Below are 18405 nucleotides of genomic sequence, written 5' to 3'. Positions count from 1 at the left end.
CAGTGTTTTTCAGCATCAAGTGATCTTTATATGGGTGTGCAGCAGTGTTTTTCAGCATCAAGTGATCTTTATATGGGTGTGCAGCAGTGTTTTTCAGCATCATGTGATCTTTATATGGGTGTGCAGCAGCGTGGACTGACATCACGACGTACGAAGCGTCACCGAGCAATGACGTCATCCACACTGACGGTTTGTCCCTGCAGTCCGGACGGTTGTACCGCCTGGCCTTCAGGTGGTGTGTCTTCCGGGCCTGTAGTCTGCCTGTCTTCACCTCTGGGGTTTACGTCATCGCCAGTCCGCCCGTGCCCGGCACTATGACTGTTAGACATGACACCTCTTCTGGTCACAGCACGGTGTGTGTGTGTGTGTGTGTGTGGAGGGTATGAGGTGCATTGGGTGGGCGTGGATGTCAGTGTGTGTGGATGTGTGTTTATGAACCAGCTCATAGTAACGATGGGGAGGTCTTGTATGATTCTCTGCAATTTGTGAAATAAACGTTACCACTTTGTGGTGGTAACTAGTTTGTTGTAAATTCTTCTATTGGTAAGCATGGCTGATGACCCCTCCACCCAGTGCCTCACCATTCAACTGTTAGCTGTTGTTTGTAATATGTGTGTGTGCATGTGTGCATGCATCCGTGTGTGTGTGTGTGTGTGTGTGTGTGTGTGTGTGTGTGTGCTTCTCAATAACCTCCTCCCCATGTCCATTCCCTCGACAATTCTCCACACCCACTGTATGAGTTTGTATGTATGTATGCGTTCATGTTTGAATTACTTTGTAGTTTGTTTTCATAATTTAAAATGTTCACAGCTGGTGGTGACGATGGGGAAATGGAAGGACGGGGACGTGGAGGAGGAGGGTGGGGCCCGGGCCAGCATGCTGACCTACCAGTGGTGTCTGAGTCAGGGGGAGGCAGCCACTCCTGGCCCACAGCTGACTGCCTGGCGCTCCCTGGACACACTGCTGCCTGTCAACACCACTCATGTAGGACTGCCACTATCTGTGTGCTGTCTGTTGAGATGTAGGACTGCCACTGTCTGTGTGCTGTCTGTTCACATGTAGGACTGCCACTGTCTGTGTGTTGGTTGTTCACATGTAGGACTGCCACTGTCTGTGTGCTGGTGGTTCACATGTAGGACTGCCACTGTCTGTGTGCTGTCTGTTCACATGTAGGACTGTGGTCTGTGTGCTGCCTGTTCAAATGTAGGACTGCCTCTGTCTGTGTGCTGTCTGTTCACATGTAGGACTGCCACTGTCTGTGTAATGTCTGTTCACATGTAGGACTGTGGTCTGTGTAATGTCTGTTCACATGTAGGACTGCCACTGTCTGTGTGCTGTCTGTTCACATGTAGGACTGCCACCGTTTGTCTGGAGGACGTTGTTGTACGGAGTTTCTACCCAGGACGTTGTTGTACGGGGTATGAAACCAGGACGTTGTTGTATGGGGTGTGTACCCAGGGCGTCGTTGTACAGGGTGTGTACCCAGGACGTTGTTGTACAGGGTGTGTACCCAGGACGTCGTTGTACAGGGTTTGTACCCAGGACGTTGTTGTACAGGGTGTGTACCCAGGACGTTGTTGTACAGGGTGTGTACCCAGGACGTCGTTGCACGGGATGTGTACCCAGGACGTTGTTGTACAGGGTGTGTACCCAGGACGTTGTTGTACAGGGTGTGTACCAAGGACGTCGTTGCACGGGACGTGTACCAGGACGTTGTTGTACAGGGTGTGTACCCAGGACGTTGTTGTACAGGGTGTGTACCCAGGACGTTGTTGTACAGGGTGTGTACCCAGGACGTTGTTGTACAGGGTGTGTACCCAGGACGTCGTTGTACAGGGTGTGTACCCAGGACGTCGTTGTACAGGGTGTGTACCCAGGACGTCGTTGTACAGGGTGTGTACCCAGGACGTCGTTGTACGGGGTGTGTACCCAGGACGTCGTTGTACAGGGTGTGTACCCAGGACGTCGTTGTACAGGGTGTATAACAAGGACGTCGTTGCACGGGATGTGTTCCCAGGACGTCGTTGCACGGGGTATGTACGCAGGACGTCGTTGTACAGAGTGTGTACCCAGGACGTTGTTGTACAGGGTGTGTACCCAGGACGTTGTTGTACAGGGTGTGTAACAAGGACGTCGTTGCACGGGATGTGTACCCAGGACGTCGTTGCACGGGGTGTGTACCCAGGACGTCGTTGTACAGGGTGTGCACCCAGTACGTTGTTGCACGGGGTGTATACCAAGGACGTCGTTGCACGGGGTGTGTGCAGGTCCAGTTCCAGGTGTCCCTGGCAGGAGAGCTGAGCCTGAAGAAGTGCGTGAGGCTGATGGTGCGCGGGGTGAACCGGGTGGGGCTGACGTCAGTGGCCAGCAGCGAGGTGGAGGACTGCCAGGCTGTGGACCCCGCCCCCATCACTGCCAGACTGGTGCTGGACGCTGTGGGCTCCCCCTCCCCCGGTCAGTGGTGGGGGTGGTGGTGGTGATGGTGGTGTTGATGGTGATGATGGTAATGGTGATGGTTGTGGTGGTGATGGTAGTGGTGATGGGTGGTGGTAATGGTTGTGGTGGTGGTGGTGGAGGAAGGTGGCAGATTGGTTAAGACGCTCAGCTGCCAATGCAGAGAGTCCGTGAGGGTGTGGGTTCGAATCCCGCTCTCGCGAAAAAATCAAACTGAGCGTTTCTTTCATCTTTTGGATGAGGTGATAAACCGATTTCCCGTGTGCAGCACGCACTTGGCACACTGAAAGAGAACCCATTGCAACGAGAGTGTTGTCCTCTGGCAAAATTATGTAAAAAGAAATCCACTCTGATAGGTACACAAATATATAAGCATGCGCTCAAGGCCTGACAAGAGCGTTTGATTATGCTACTGTCAGGCGTCTGCACAGCAGATGTGGTGTAGCGTACATGGATTTGTCCGAACGCAGTGACGCCTCCTTAAGAAACTGAAGCTGAAACGGATGATGGTGATGGTGATGATGATGATGGTGGTGATGATGATGGTGGTGGTGATGATGATGGTGATAATGATGATGATGATAATAATGATGATGATAACGATGACATAAACTTCATCATGGTGACACGTGCACACAGACGATCCCTCCAATGGTCAGCCCATCACCCTGGGTTTCACTGAGGGCTGGAGTGGGGGGGACCGTGACTACACCCCCTACCCCCACCTGCTCTCTGCTGTCTGGCCCTCCTTACGTCACTCTTACGTCACATGGGCGGTGCTCAGCAGTCAGGGGGCGGATGTGACGTCACACTTCCGGGACCCCAACGCTCAGCCCCTGATTGACCCCTGCTCTTCCCCTCTGCACATCGCCTGTGGGAACGTCACCAGTATGTGTGTGTGTGTGTGTGTGTGTGTGTGTGCGCGCGCGCGCGCGTGTGTGTGTGTGTGTGTGTGTGTGTGTGTGTGTAAACAGAATAGAATAGTATGAATTTTAATGTCATGAAACCTTAAGGTTCATAAGACACAAGCACAGGTAAATATAGACAATTGATTAATTAACGTCATAGATTGGAATAGCATTCATAAACATTTTTTTTTCTAATCTTGTTTGTTTTTGTTCATCTTCTGTTTTCATCAGCTGACTGGGAATATTTCCTGTGTTATTCGAATTTTGAACATCTTTTATAAATGTTTCCCTGAAGGCTTTCTATTTAATGCAGTGATCAGGAAGATGGATTTCGTCTTCCAATATGTTACACTTGCTACACAGTCTGCCTGCTCGTGGAATATTTAAATATCTACCCTTTTCAGTTTTTAGGTCATGCGCACTTATTGTGAGTTTTGTTAAAGCTTGTCTGTGTTTTGTATCTGATATATTCAAAAGATAGGTTTCAGTTTTGTACTCTGCTACAAACTCTACAAACTCTTAGTTTTAATGGGTTTTTTTCTCTTTTATCTTTCCAGCATCTAATATATTCGTTTTCTCATTTTTTTAGATGAATGTCAATTGTTTTTTTCCTAATGTGATCAAGGCCTATAATTTCGAGTATCTTTCTAACAAATGTCAACCATGGGGAAGTTGTATTTTCTAGTTGGTACATGGACTTATATAATTTGTTGATGAGAGAAGTTTCTGGTCATTGAATTGTGTGAATCCAGAATGTAATAATTTGGCATATCATTTTTAAACTTATTGGGAATCTGCCCAATTCACCTAACTTAGGAAGCACCATAGATTTTTTGTGTAATCCAAGTATTTGCTTACAGAATTTAATGTGTAATGTTTCATTTGTGTGTGTGCGTGTGTGTGTTTGTGCGTGTGTGTGTGTGTGTGTGTGAGAGTGTGTGTGTGTGTGTGTGTGTGAGAAAGAGAGACAGACAGACACAGACAGACAGATAGAGACTGATACCCAGGGAGAATAATTCCAAAATTGTGGTAGTAATCTCTAAATATGCAATTAAAGACTTCGTTGACAGTATCATACACAGGGCAAGCATGTAATTTGAACGTTAACTCGTCTTGCTGTACCACACTTATCATCTGCTTTGATGTGATTGTTAATTCTGCAGAAATGAGAGAACTGCAGCTTATGCTTCAGTGAAAAAAAACGAATTACAGGTGGCCTCTTGGAGAGCAGGGTGGGTCGTGTGCAGTAAAGCGAGCAGTACATTTATGAAGGGGAGAGACGTGTGTTGTAAATCATGCAGTACATTTATGAAGGAGAGATGTGTGTTGTAAACCATGCAGTACATTTATGAAGGAGAGATGTGTGTGTTGTAAACCACGCAGTACATTTATGAAGGAGAGATGTGTGTGTTGTAAACCATGCAGTATATTTATGAAGGGGAGAGATGTGTGTTGTAAACTATGCAGTATATTTATGAAGGGGAGAGATGTGTGTGTGTGTGTGTGTTGTAAACCACGCAGTACATTTATGAAGGAGAGATGTGTGTGCTGTAAACCACGCAGTACATTTATGAAGGGAAGAGATGTGTGCTGTAAACCACACAGAATAAAGGGGAGATGTGTGTGTTGTAAACCACAGAGTAGTTTTGTGAAGGCGAGAGGTGTCTGTTGTAAACCACACAGTACATTTATGAAGAGGAAAAATGTGTGTGAATTATGCAACGAACTGACAGAGAATGAAGAGGAATTGGCGCGTGTACGCACGCACACAGACACTAACACAGACACAGACACACACACACACACACACACACACACACACACACTGGCCTTCAGAAGAAACAGCAACAGGGCTGTGTGGATTATCTGGTGAGCTCATCGTTGTTTAAAGTCACAGCACCACCATGTGCATTTCAGGCGTACTGTACATGACGTGTTACATGGCCAGAATACACATCATGCATGTGTTTAGGACCTGGGCCCTTTTGTCGCTGTGTCTCGCACAGAGCAGAAATACGTTAACGTCCATTTCGGACCGGACCACTCGAGGCCACTGCTGGAAAATGGACGTCACTATTACGTCTGCATTCACGCCGAGGCGGAAACGGTGACGTATGAAAAGTGGACGGAGCAGCTCCCTGACGTCAGCGTATGCAGTGATGGCGTCACTGTCGATCTGACGTCACCACAGCCAGGCACGGTTTGGGTCGACGGGTTGCTGAACGGACTGTACCAGGTGAGTCTCTCTGTCTTATTTCTGTTAGTCTGTATCTCTCTCTGTCTCTCTCTCTTTGCATCTCTATCTCTCTCTCTCTCCCCTCTCTCTCTCTCTCTGTCGCTCTCTCTCCATCTCTTTCCGTCTCTGTCTGTCTTTGTTTCTCTCTCTGTGTGTCTCTGTCTCTGTCTGTCTGTCTGTCCCTCTCCTTCTACCTAACCTGCTATCTGCCTGTCAGTCTATCTGTATATCTAAACACCTATCTCTCTTTGTTTTCCTATTTCTCTCTCTCTCTGTATATATATTTTTTGATTCCTCCCTCATGGAGAATGCTATAGTTATTGAACAGAACTGCTAACTTTGCACTTTTTTGTTTTTTGTTGTTGTTGTTGGTTTTTTGTTAAAATCTTCGGGGTTTTGTTTTTTCGAGGATTGGGTGGCTAGGACAGGGAACGCATGCAAGATGATAATGTGCATTGTTTGTGTGCACTGCCACGTCAGGGTAAGGTAACTCTGTTGTGGCTTGACCCCGTATCCAGTTCACGTCACTGACAGGAGTGAGTGCTGTCCCCTGTGCTGTGTTGCAGACGTCGGGCAGAGCGCTGTCTGTCCGGTGGAGTGGCTTCAGTGACATCGAGGAACTGGGACAGAGCGCTCACCACAGCGGTCTTCTGTCCTACCAGCTGGCTGTCGGTCAGTGGCCTGTGCTGGTGCTGCTGGTGGTGGTGATGTTGGTGGTGGTGGTGTTGGTGGTATTGGTGTTGGTGGTGGTATGTGTGTTTTTGGTGGTGGTGGTGGTGTTGGTGGTGATGTTGTTGATGTTGTTGGTGGTGGTGGTGTTGATAGTGTGGTGTTGCTGTTGTTCTGATGCTGTTGCTGTTGTTCCAATGGTGTCAGTGTTGGTGGTGTTGTTGTTGGTGGTGTTGATGTTACTGTTCCAATGTTGTTGCGAGAGTCCTCACCGTTGTGTCCTATCAGGTGGCCGTGGACAGTTTAGCACGCTGTCGTCGTCGCAGTTGTTGTGGTTGTTGTTGTTGTTGTTGTTTGAATGTTCATTACTGTGGAATTTTGTCCTGTCATCTGACTGTCGGAGAATGTCCTGAGTTGTTGTAGTTGTTGTTGTTTCTGTTGTTGATGCTGTTGCTACTGCTGTTGTATCTTATGCTGTTGCTGCTGTTGTTGTTCTTACTACTGCTGCTGCTGCTGTTGATTTTCAAGTGTTCATATTAACAGTGGCCTTATGTTCTCTCATCTGGCTGTTCGTGAGTGTTATGTGGTGATGTTATTATTGTTGTCGCTGATGTTGTTGATGTCGTGAAATTATTCACCACAGTCGTATTCTGTCATGCCAGCTGGCTGTCGTTTAGTGAATTTGCAAGTGTGTTTGTAAGTGTTTACGTCACCGTGTCAGCTGGTGTGTTCAGGGTCGGTGAGGGGTGGACAGGAGGTGTGCAAGTTCCATGACGTAGGACTGGTCAACTCTGTGACCCTGCACTCCCTCCACATGCAGGACGGCCATCTTTATTACGTCACTGTGCAAGGTCAGTCATGCAGATGGTGTCTGTCAGAAGAATAACTGTTCTGATCCTGCCACCTCACTGTGTCTACAGCAACACAGTCTCCTCTTTCACAGTTTTCAGGGGAACAGAGCGAGCTAGAGTTAGGTTCCCGCTTTCCCTCAAGTTGTCCGTCAGTTTCATAACGTCGCGCTGTTTTAGACCGGTGACCAGGAGGGTGTGTCTACAGCACGGGGCCAGTCTTCAGGCCTCAGGGGAATCTCTGTAGTGGATTATGCCTTCAGCCTTCACACCTTTGTTTTGGTGAAGTGAGCTAGAGACATGACGGAAAATAATGTTCCCGAAATAGTCCCCCGATCCTTTTAACCATCATCATATCCTTTGAAATTTGAAACCATAAACATTTACAAAACTATATGTCTGGTATGTGTTGCATGGCTGTCAGCTGTTTATTTCATTGGTCTTTTTTTCAGGAAGCGTGTTTGTTTTTTTTAAAATTCAATTGATGTGTTGTCTGCCTGACGTTTGATGAATAGACATTTTCCTGCTGGACATAATGATCAATGTGAGTAATGTTTTAAAATTGGCCCAGTGTGTTTGTGTACATGCATGCATGCATGTGTGTGTGTGTGTGTGTGTGTGTGTGTGTGTGAGTGTGTGTGTGTGTGTGTGGCGTGACAGCCCAGGACCACGTGGGGCGGACTGTGGCGGTCAGCAGTGAAGGCTTTGTGGTGGACACCACCCCTCCCCTCGTGACGTCAGACCACTTCCGCTTCCCCCGGCCCTTCATCACTTCCGTTTCTGCATTCAGTCTCTGGTGGGTCCCATTGCTGTTTTCAAGACCTGACGATATTTTTTGTATCATTAGTGGTAGTAGTAGTAGCAGTAGCTGTATCATTATTGCTGTTATTGTAGTCACTACTATTACTATTACCATTGCTCTTCTTCTTCTTCTCCTCCTGCTTCTCTTCGCTGTTGTTGTTGTTGTTGTTGTTGTTCTTCTTCTTCTTCTTCTTCTTCTTCTTCTTCTTCTTCTTCTTCTTCTTAGTACTGTCGCTGTGAAGGCATGTGGTTGATATCTTTCTTCATTTTTTAAGGTTCACTAGTTTGGTATCTGCATTCCAGCTCTGTGAAACGACAGGTGCTGAAATTCATCCAGTGGTTATGATTGCTGGGGTAGAATGATGGTGATAATGTTGATAACGAATGGATGATGGTGATGATCATGATTACGTTACGAGGACGATGCTGATGATTGTGATGATTATGGTGGTGGTGGTGGTAATGATGATGATGATGATAGTGGTGGTGATGAAGATGATATTGATGATGATGGTGATGGTGTTGGTGGCGATGCTGATGATATTGATGACGATGATGCTGATGACGACAGTGGTATCGGAGTCACCGTAACAAGGGTGTGTTGTGTCTCTCACAGCTGGACTGACACATTCACCGACCAGGACAGCGGTGTTGATCACTACCTGGTCTCCCTGGGGTCAAGGCCAGGTCATGATGACCTCATGAAGGGTCAAAAGGTCACTGACGATTGCGGCGAATTTCATACGGAGTTCGCTTTGCGCAACGGACACGCTTATTACGTCACCATTTCCGTGAGTTTTGGTTGGTATGTGGGTTGGTTGGTGGAATTATGTGGGGCCAAGGTCTCCTTAGGTTGAGTCGAATGGAGTACGTCCAGTTAAATGGTGTTTCAGTCAGCTGAACAATTGCTCTTTCTCTGCCTCTGGGCAGTACTCTTGGGATGGGCTCCCTCTTTCGTTTCGTCGAATCCCTTCTGTCCGTTCTTTCAAGTCTGGCCTTAAAACCTACCTCTTTGCAAAACAGCACCTTCCCCTGCCCCTTCGCTGTTTACAGTTTCTTAAGCTTTCTATTTACATGTAATTATAAGTACTGCCTTTCATCTCTCTAAATCGTATGTAATGCATGCGTGTGAATGACCGGTGTGTGACTGTTTTCATTTGTGTCTGCACAAAATTCGGCATTATATGAATATGTTTTTTGATTATTATTACAAACAGTGTGTTATTACGGTGTCACAGATAGGATTAATCATTATCGGTAAAGGGGTAATGACACTCAACACGGTGTATACCGCAGGTAAAGGGGTGATGACAATCAACACGGTGTATACCACAGGTAAAGGGGTGATGACAACCAACACGGTGTATACCACAGGTAAAGGGGTGATGACAACATGGTGTATACCACAGGTAAAGGGGTGATGACAACATGGTGTATACCACAGGTAGAGGGGTGATGACAACCAACATAGTGTATACCACAGGTAAAGGGGTGATGACAACATGGTGTATACCACAGGTAAAGGGGTGATGACAACATGGTGTATACCACAGGTAAAGGGGTGATGACAACATGGTGTATACCACAGGTAAAGGGGTGATGACAACCAACATGGTGTATACCACAGGTAAAGGGGTGATGACAACCAACATGGTGTATACCACAGGTAAAGGGGTGATGACAACATGGTGTATACCACAGGTAAAGGGGTGATGACAACACGGTGTATGCCACAGGTAAAGGAGTGATGACAACCTACATGGTATATACCACAGGTAAAGGGGTGATGACAACACGGTGTATACCACAGGTAAAGGGGAGATGACAACATGGTGTATACCACAGGTAAAGGGGTGATGACAGCATGGTGTATACCACAGGTAAAGGGGTGATGACAACATGGTGTATACCACAGGTAAAGGGGTGATGACAACCAACATGGTGTATACCACAGGTAGAGGGGTGATGACAACATAGTGTATACCACAGGTAAAGGGGTGATGACAACCAACATGGTGTATACCACAGGATAGGGGTGATGACAACATGGTGTATACCACAGGTAAAGAGGTGATGACAACCAATATGGTGTATACCACAGGTAAAGGGGTGATGACAACATGGTGTATACCACAGGTAAAGGGGTGATGACAACATGGTGTATACCACAGGTAAAGGGGTAATGACAACACAGTGTATACCACAGGTAGAGGGGTGATGACACTCAACATAGTGGGTAAAGGGGTGGGTCTTTTCTCTCCTGCAGGCAGTCAACCGAGCAGCACTCCGCACAGCCAGAGTCTCCAGACCAGTGGTTGTCATGACGACGTCGGTCTTGTCGGGTCACGTGATGGACGGTCCCTCTGCACGTGCCGGGCAGACGCCGGAGGACGTGGACTTTTTGACGTCAGTTAATGACGTCATGGCCTTCTGGTCAGGGTTCGGCAGTACGCTGTCCCCGGTGACGTCTTACAGCGTCAGACTGGGCACGTGTCCCGCCTGTGGTGACGTCGTCACGGACATGGACGTCGGCCTGTCTCAGGGTGTGTGCATGTGTGTTTGTGTTTGCGTGCGCGTGCGCGCGCGCGCGCGCGCGTGTGTGTGTTTATGTGTGTGTTTGCGTGTGTATGTGTGTGTTTGTGTGTGTGTGTGTGTGTGTGTGTGAGAGAGAGAGAGAGAGAGAGAGAGAGAGAGCAGGGGGCATGGCATGCGAGTGTTTGCTCTATAAATAAGCTACATGCATATATGTAGGCAGTGGTCTGCGTCACCAAGGAATGTTGTCCTGTATGAAACCGTGGGCTTCATGTAAAAAAACAAAAAACAAAACAAAACAAAAAAAACTGTGGCTCTAGTGGTGTGCACAGGTGTTAGAGAAATGTCTTTTTCAGGTGTGCATGGCAGCACCTGGTAGAGCGGTGGCCTTGTGGTAATGCTTCCGACTTCCTCAGGAAACGAGTATCCATGGGTTCCATTCCCTGTTTATATTTGGAGCGTGGTTTATACTCCTGTCTCCACTAGGCCTTGAGTGATGGTCTGAGTGAGAAGAATAACCGAGGTCCCTTGTGCAAGGTGTGCTTAGCACGCGTAAAAGAACTCGCGGCAACAAAGGGTTGTCCCTTACATAATTCTGTTTTTTAAAAAAATCCACATTGTGAGGAGAATCAATACAGTTGCAGGCAGAGAAAAAAGAAGAAGGAAAGGGTTGCGCTGCACTTTGGTGCCGTGCTTTCCCGACGGAGAACCAGAAATTTACACAGAGAAATATGTTGTGAAAAAATACCATACAATGCAATGCAATGCAATACCAATACAATACAATGTAACGCAACGCAACACAATTCAGTACAATATAATGCAGTACAATACAATACAACGCAACACAATTCAGTTTCAGTTTCAGTAGCTCAAGGAGGCGTCACTGCGTTCGGACAAATCCATATACGCTACACCACATCTGCCAAGCAGATGCCTGACCAGCAGCGTAACCCAACGCGCTTAGTCAGGCCTTGAGAGAAAAAAAAATCATAACAGTTGAATGTAGCACAATACATTACATTACATTACATTACAATACACAGGTGCATAACCATCTTGCCACTATTCTCAAGGAATCCCAGGAGAATGCCAATACCTACGGTATGACTATAATTATGGTTTCCCTCTGTTGCGTACCAGAGGTTAGGTGGAGCCACGCACCCCTGCGTCACGAGGTGAGGTACTACACCACCGTCACTGCCTGTAACGCGCTGGACGACTGCACGCAGGTGACGTCAGATGGCGTCATGATTGACGTCACTCCGCCCCTGAGGGGAGCCGTGTGGGACGGGATGGGAGACGAGGACATCGGTTACCAGGCACACAGGTTTGCTTTCTTCCTTACTTCCTTCCTTTCTCTTCTTTCTTTCTTGGAGACAAGGACATCGGTTACCAGGCACACAGGTTTGCTTTCTTCCTTACTTCCTTCCTTTCTCTTCTTTCTTTCTTGGAGACAAGGACATCGGTTACCAGGCACACAGGTCTGCTGTCTTCCTTCCTTCTTTCCTTCCTTCCTTTCTGTCTGTCTGTCTTTCTTTTTTTTCTTCTCTTCTTCTTTCTTTCTTTTCTTCTTTCTTTCTTTCTTTCCATCTTTCATCCTTGGAAACGAGGACATCAGTTACCTGGCACTCTAGTCTGCTTCCTTTTTTTTTTCTTTCTTTCTTTCTTTCTTTCTTTCCCGGACACCAGGACATCAGTTATCAGGCACACAGGTCTGCTCACTTTTTCTTTCTTTCTTTCTTTCCTGGACAAGAGGACATCAGTTATCAGGCCTGCTTACTTACTTTCTTTCTTTCTTTCTTTCTTGGAGACGTTGACATCAGTTACCAGGCACACAGGTCTGCTGACTCTGTCTTTCTGCCTTCGTTTCTTTTCTTCTTTCTTTCTTTCTTTCTATTTCTTTTCTTTCTTTCCTTTCTTTTCATTCTTTCTTTTCTTCTTTCTTTCTTTCCTGGAGACAAGGACATCAGTTACCAGGCACACAGGTCTGCTGCCTCTTTTTCTCTCTACCTTTCTTTTCTTCTTTCTTTCTTTCTTTCTTTTCTTTTCTTTCCTTTTTTCTTTCTTTCTCTTTCTTTTCTTTTCTTTCTTTCTGCCTCTCTTTTCTTTCATTTCTTCTTCCTTCCTTCCTTTCTTTCTTTCTTTCAGTCTGTCTGTCTGTCTGTATTTCTTTCTGCCTTTATTTCTTTCTTTCCTGGAGACGTGGACATCAGTTAACAGGCACACAGGTCTGCTTCATTTCTTTCTGTCTGTCTGTCTGTCTGTCTGTCTGTCTTTCTGCCTTTCTTTCTTTCCTGAAGACGAAGACATCAGTTACCAGACACACAGGTCTGCTTCTTTCCTTCCGTTCTTTCTTTCTTTCTTGGACGCAAAGATTTTCTTCACTTTCCGTCTGCTTATATTTTTGCAGGTCATGTCCCTTTTCTTCTTGTCTTTCTCCTGTCTTTCCTTCTTTATTTCGTTCGTTCGTTCGTTGGTTTTTCATTTTCCCTTCATTTCTTTCTGCCATTTCTTCCTTTCGTTATTTCGTTCTTTCTTCGTCAATACTTTCTTTCTTTCTTTCTTTCTTTCATTCATTCAAGAAGACAAAAACATCAGTAATCAAGCTTTCTTTCTTTATTTCAAGAAGACGAAAACATCAGCAATCACGTCAGATGTGTACTCTAATTCCTTTTTTCCCTTTCTTTCTTTTTCTTTTCTTTTCTTTCTTTCTTTGGATATTTTAGTAATTTTATGAGGTAACCGTGGGGTCAGTGACGTATATATGACAGGGCAGGATCTTTCAGGGATGTAGTGGGGTCACTGTGTGGTCACTGGGATGTTTCAGGGATGTGGTGGGGTCACTGTGGGGTCACTGGGATGTTTCAGGGATGTGGTGGGGTCACTGTGGGGTCAACGGGGTGTGGTGGGGTCATTGTGGGGTCACCGGGATGTTTCAGGGATGTGCTGGGGTCACTGTGGAGTCACCAGGATGTTTCAGGGATGTGGTGGGGTCACTGTGGAGTCACCAGGATGTTTCAGGGATGTAGTGGGGTCACTGGGATGTTTCAGGAATGTTGTGGGGTCACCGGGATGTTTCAGGGATGTGGTGGGGTCACTGTGGGGTCACCGGGATGTTTCAGGGATGTGGTGGGGTCACTGTGGGGTCACCGGGATGTTTCAGGGATGTGGTGGGGTCACTGTGGGGTCACTGGGATGTTTCAGGGATGTGTTGGGAGCCCAATGGCGCGGGTTCCAGGACGCAGGGTCAGGGCTGCACAGCTTTGCCTGGAGGGCGGGAACCACACCCGGCGGAAGTGACGTCATGAACCAGCGTCACGTGGGACTGGTGTTTTCCGCCTTCAGCAAAGACCTGAGTTCCCCGCTGCCTGAAGGACAGACTGTCTACATCACTGTCACCGCTTGGGATGCCGCAGGTGTGTGTGTCTGTGTGTGTCTGTGTGTATATGTGTGTGTGTCTATGTGTGTGTGTCTGAATTTGCATATGAATTTAGGGAGGGGGGCAGGAGGGTGAGAAAGGTCATCCATACGTCTATACAACTAGACTATTCGTACCACACAGAATGCATCCCATCTGTTCGTTTCCCATTCCCAGTGACGGAAGGTATTATTCAGTGCCTTGTATTGGGACACATCCGAGATTCTTACCATGGGACTCTTTTGCACGACTGAACTGTCTGTGTGTGTGTGTGTGTGTATGTGTGTGTGTTTGTGTGTGTGTGTGTGTCTGTTTGTCTGTCTGTGTGTGACACAGGTAACCAGGTGGAAGTGAGTTCCAACGGCTTCCAGGTGGACAGCAGTGGCCCAGAGGTCCAGACTGCCGCACAGCTGTGGTCAGGGCAGGGTAGTGTGGACAACAGAACAGTGGTCAGCACAGATCTCCTGGCCGTCCGCTGGGCCTTCACTGACCCCCAGTCCCACATTGCCTCCCAGCACCTGTCACTGCACTCCCACCTGTACGGGTACTTCCATCCCTCACCTGTCCAGGTAATTCTTCCACCCCTCACCTGTCCACCTGTCCAGGTAATTCTTCTTCCACCCCTCACCTGTCCAGGTAATTCTTCTTCCACCCCTCAACTGTCCAGGTAATTCTTCCACCCCTCACCTGTCCAGGTAATTCTTCTTCCACCCCTCACCTGTCCATGTAAATCTTCCACCCCTCACCTGTCCAGGTAATTCTTCCACCCCTCACCTGTCCAGGTAATTCTTCTTCCACCCCTCACCTGTCCAGGTAATTCTTCCACCCCTCACCTGTCCAGGTAATTCTTCCACCCCTCACCTGTCCAGGTAATTCTTCCAAGCCTCACCTGTCCAGGTAATTCTTCTTCCACCCCTCACCTGTCCAGGTAATTCTTCCACTCTTCACCTGTCCAGGTAATTCTTCTTCCACCCCTCACCTGTCCAGGTAATTCTTCCACTCTTCACCTGTCCAGGTAATTCTTCTTCCACCCTTCACCTGTCCAGGTAATTCTTCTTCCACCCTTCACCTGTCCAGTTCATACCCCTAACTGACTGGGTGGGTTTGGCTAACATCTTATATGTATATAATTGATTTGATACGTTTGACTAACTTATTATACGTCTGTAACTGACTTGATAGATTTGTTGACCTACAGGTTCCGGGCCCTTTGACGGAGTACAAGTTCACGTCCTTGACCCTTCACGACGGCAGTGTATACAATGTCAAGGTCACAGCCTGCAACCTGGCAGGGTTATGCACGACGTCTGTGACAGCTGATATATTGCATGACAGCTCTCCTCCCTCTACTGGTCAGTCTGTCTGTCTGTCTGTCCCTGCCAGTATCTCTGTGTGTCTGTCTGTCCTCTGATATGTTATATTCCAGTCCCCGCCCCCTCACTCCCCCCACACCGCCCCCCAGCCCCACCTCCTTCCCCCGCGGCTCTATTGTCTGTCTATGTATCTGACCTTTGATATATTGCATAACACATTCCTTCGTTCCGCTGTTTTGTCTGTGTCTGTGCCTGTCAGTCTGTGTGTCTGATCTCTAACCTCTTATTTTGCATTGTATTGTACAACACGCATTTGTCAGAACATGTGTGTGAAATCCTTGCTGCTTTTCTTGGGGGAAATGGAGTGGATGAGCCAGAGCCACCCATATTTCTTTTCTGTCTGCATGCATATTTGTTTTCCTATCAATGTAGGTTTTTCTACAGAATGTCGTTAAAGGCAAACCTTTAGTGGCACATAGTTAAAGGCTGTGTGTTCCAGACATGCTGGCCATTGACAAAAAGTTCAATGCTGTTTGTTCCAGACATGATGGCCATTGACACAGAGTTAAATGCTGTATGTTCCAGACATGCTGGCCATTGGCACAGAGTTAAATATGTGTGTTTTGTGTTCCAGGCATGCTGGCCATTGAGACAGACCACGCGGCCGACCTCCAGCGTCACGGGGCCACCTGGATGCAGTGGACGTCAGACTCCCTGACCCTGGCCTGGGTGGGCTTCCAGGACCAGCACTCTGGTATCCATGGTTACCACGTCAGTGTGGGCACCACGCCCTTCGCCTCCGATCTGAACCAGGTCAGTGCGTGTGTTTGTGAGGGTGGAGCCGTGTGTGTCTGGACTGAACTGTGCTGGATAGATTTGATTTTACTGTGTTGGACCGAACTGTTCCGGATAAGGACTAAAGTGTACTGGCTTAGGACTAAACTGTTCCGGATAAGGACTAAACTGTACTGGATAAGGACTAAACTGTACTGGATAAGGACTAACTAAACTGTGTTTAGTATTGGGATGAATGAAATGGTTCCAGACTGAACTGTAATAGGATGGTCTAAACTGTACTGGATGGAATGAAGTGTTTCTAAATGAACTATACCGAGTCGAAATTTAGAAGTCTGAACGGCACGGGAAAATGCTGCAGTGCACTACACTACACTACAGTGGTGAGATCTATACTGATCTGGTCAGAACTAGACTGTGCTACAGTTGACAGAACAATACTACACTGGACAAAACTATGGTGCACTGCACTGGACTGGACCGACCTATACTGCAGTGTACTGCTGTGGACTGGACACAACACCAACAGTACAGACAGTAACGTGGTGTGGACACGACACCAACAGTACACAGTAACGTGGTGTGGACACGACACCAACAGTACAGACAGTAACGTGGTGTGGACACAAACAGTACAGACAGTAACATGGTGTGGACACGACACCAACGGTACAGACAGTAACATGGTGTGGACACAACACCAACGGTACAGACAGTAACGTGGTGTGGACACGACACCAACAGTACAGACAGTAACGTGGTGTGGACACGACACCAACAGTACAGACAGTAACGTAGTGTGGACACGACACCAACAGTACAGGGTGTAACGTGGTGTGGACACGACACCAACAGTACAGACAGTAACGTGGTGTGGACATGACACCAACAGTACAGACAGTAACGTGGTGTGGACACGACACCAACAGTACAGACAGTAACGTGGTGTGGACACGACACCAACAGTACAGACAGTAACGTGGTGTGGACACGACACCAACAGTACAGACAGTAACGTGGTGTGGACAGGACGGAGAGACATCAGTGGCCCTGCACACAGACACCAACAGCACGGACTACGAGCACGAGGATGAAGGCTTCGTTCAGGTCTACACCCTGCCCACCTCCACCCTCACCTCTGGTCTTGACGTCTATGTCACCATCTGGGCTGTCAACGGGGTGCGTGCACACACGACACTGCACACACACCATGATATGGGTAGATGACACCACACTGCACACACACCATGATATATCTGGATAACTATAGGGTACATGCACACACCACACTGCACACACACCGTGATATGTGTTGATAAATACAGGGTACGTGCACACACCACACTGCACACACTGTGATATGTGTTGATAACACCACGCTGCACACACCATGATATGTGTAGTTAAACGTGGACACACCACACTGCATACACACAATATGTATAGATAAATATGGAGTACGTGTACACACCACACTACACACACACATGATGTGTATAGATAAATATGGAGTACGTGAACATACCATACTACACACACACCATAATGTGTGTAGATAAAAAAATATAGGATTCGTGTATACACCGCACTGCACACACACCATGATAAGTGTTAATGAATATAGGGTACTTGACACACCGTACTGCCTCCACACCATAATACATGTTAATAAATATAGGGTATGTGTACACACCACACTACACGCACTCATTGATATGTATGAATAAATATGGGGTGAGTGTAACACCACACTGCACCCAAACCGTGATGTGTATGGATAATCATGGGGTATATATATATATAATATCTATAAATTTATTTATTCATTTGAATATATTGCATCTTGTTAGTTGTTTGTAAAGGGTATAGAGCCGTTGAGTTTCCACTTAAAATGGTCTGTTTTTTTTTTTAGTCCATGTGTTCTTGGTTGGTTTGTTCTTGTTGTTACTGTTGTTTTTGTTGGGGGTTTTCGGGGGTGGGTGGGGGTGGGTGGTAAGTATGTGTCCAGGCATGAGTATTTGTATATTTGTGTGTGTACGTGTGTGTGTGTGTGTGTGTGTGTGTGTGTGTGCGTACAGGTGGGTCTGCTGAGTCACCCAGCCCTGTCCCAGTTACAGCTGATCCAGGGGGGATCACTGGAGCTCGTCAGACGTTGTTCCCCTTTCAACTGTCTCTCCCACTGCGTGTGCGGCGTGCAGGGCGCCACGTGTGGTCCGTCCACCTCCTGCACACAGCACACAGAGGGTGAGGGGGTTCTGTGGTGGTGTTTCTGTATTCCTTCTTCTCCTTCTTCTTCTTCTGCTTCTTCTTCCTCATCTTCTGCTTCTGCTTCTTACTTCTAATACTACTACTAGGCCTACAACTAATACAACTATTCTTCTTCTTTTCCTCCTTAGTATTATAATTATTATCATTCCCATTATTATTA

At 47.2% G+C, this 18405-nt stretch overlaps 1 protein-coding gene across 1 annotated transcript in view; it reads left to right on the top strand.

Annotated features, from left to right (window-relative positions):
- The window catches only part of LOC143298787 (uncharacterized), an 80286-nt gene that overhangs the window by 45045 nt on the left and 16836 nt on the right, over nt 1–18405 (top strand). Inside the window, exons 28-44 of the mRNA XM_076611749.1 lie at nt 127–353; nt 811–984; nt 2268–2454; nt 3094–3342; nt 5369–5598; nt 6165–6270; nt 7002–7118; nt 7776–7911; nt 8533–8707; nt 10183–10459; nt 11592–11778; nt 13656–13867; nt 14206–14438; nt 15068–15221; nt 15817–15995; nt 17007–17156; nt 18056–18221. Coding sequence (XP_076467864.1) covers nt 127–353; nt 811–984; nt 2268–2454; nt 3094–3342; nt 5369–5598; nt 6165–6270; nt 7002–7118; nt 7776–7911; nt 8533–8707; nt 10183–10459; nt 11592–11778; nt 13656–13867; nt 14206–14438; nt 15068–15221; nt 15817–15995; nt 17007–17156; nt 18056–18221 — 3159 coding nt within the window. The remainder of the gene's footprint in view (nt 1–126; nt 354–810; nt 985–2267; nt 2455–3093; nt 3343–5368; nt 5599–6164; nt 6271–7001; nt 7119–7775; nt 7912–8532; nt 8708–10182; nt 10460–11591; nt 11779–13655; nt 13868–14205; nt 14439–15067; nt 15222–15816; nt 15996–17006; nt 17157–18055; nt 18222–18405) is intronic.

The sequence above is a fragment of the Babylonia areolata genome, chromosome 24 (genome assembly GCF_041734735.1).
Source record: "Babylonia areolata isolate BAREFJ2019XMU chromosome 24, ASM4173473v1, whole genome shotgun sequence".
In the NCBI taxonomy this organism is placed as follows: domain Eukaryota; kingdom Metazoa; phylum Mollusca; class Gastropoda; order Neogastropoda; family Buccinidae; genus Babylonia; species Babylonia areolata.
Note: the sequence above shows the minus strand (reverse complement) of the source record. Positions and strands in the feature narration are given on the sequence as shown.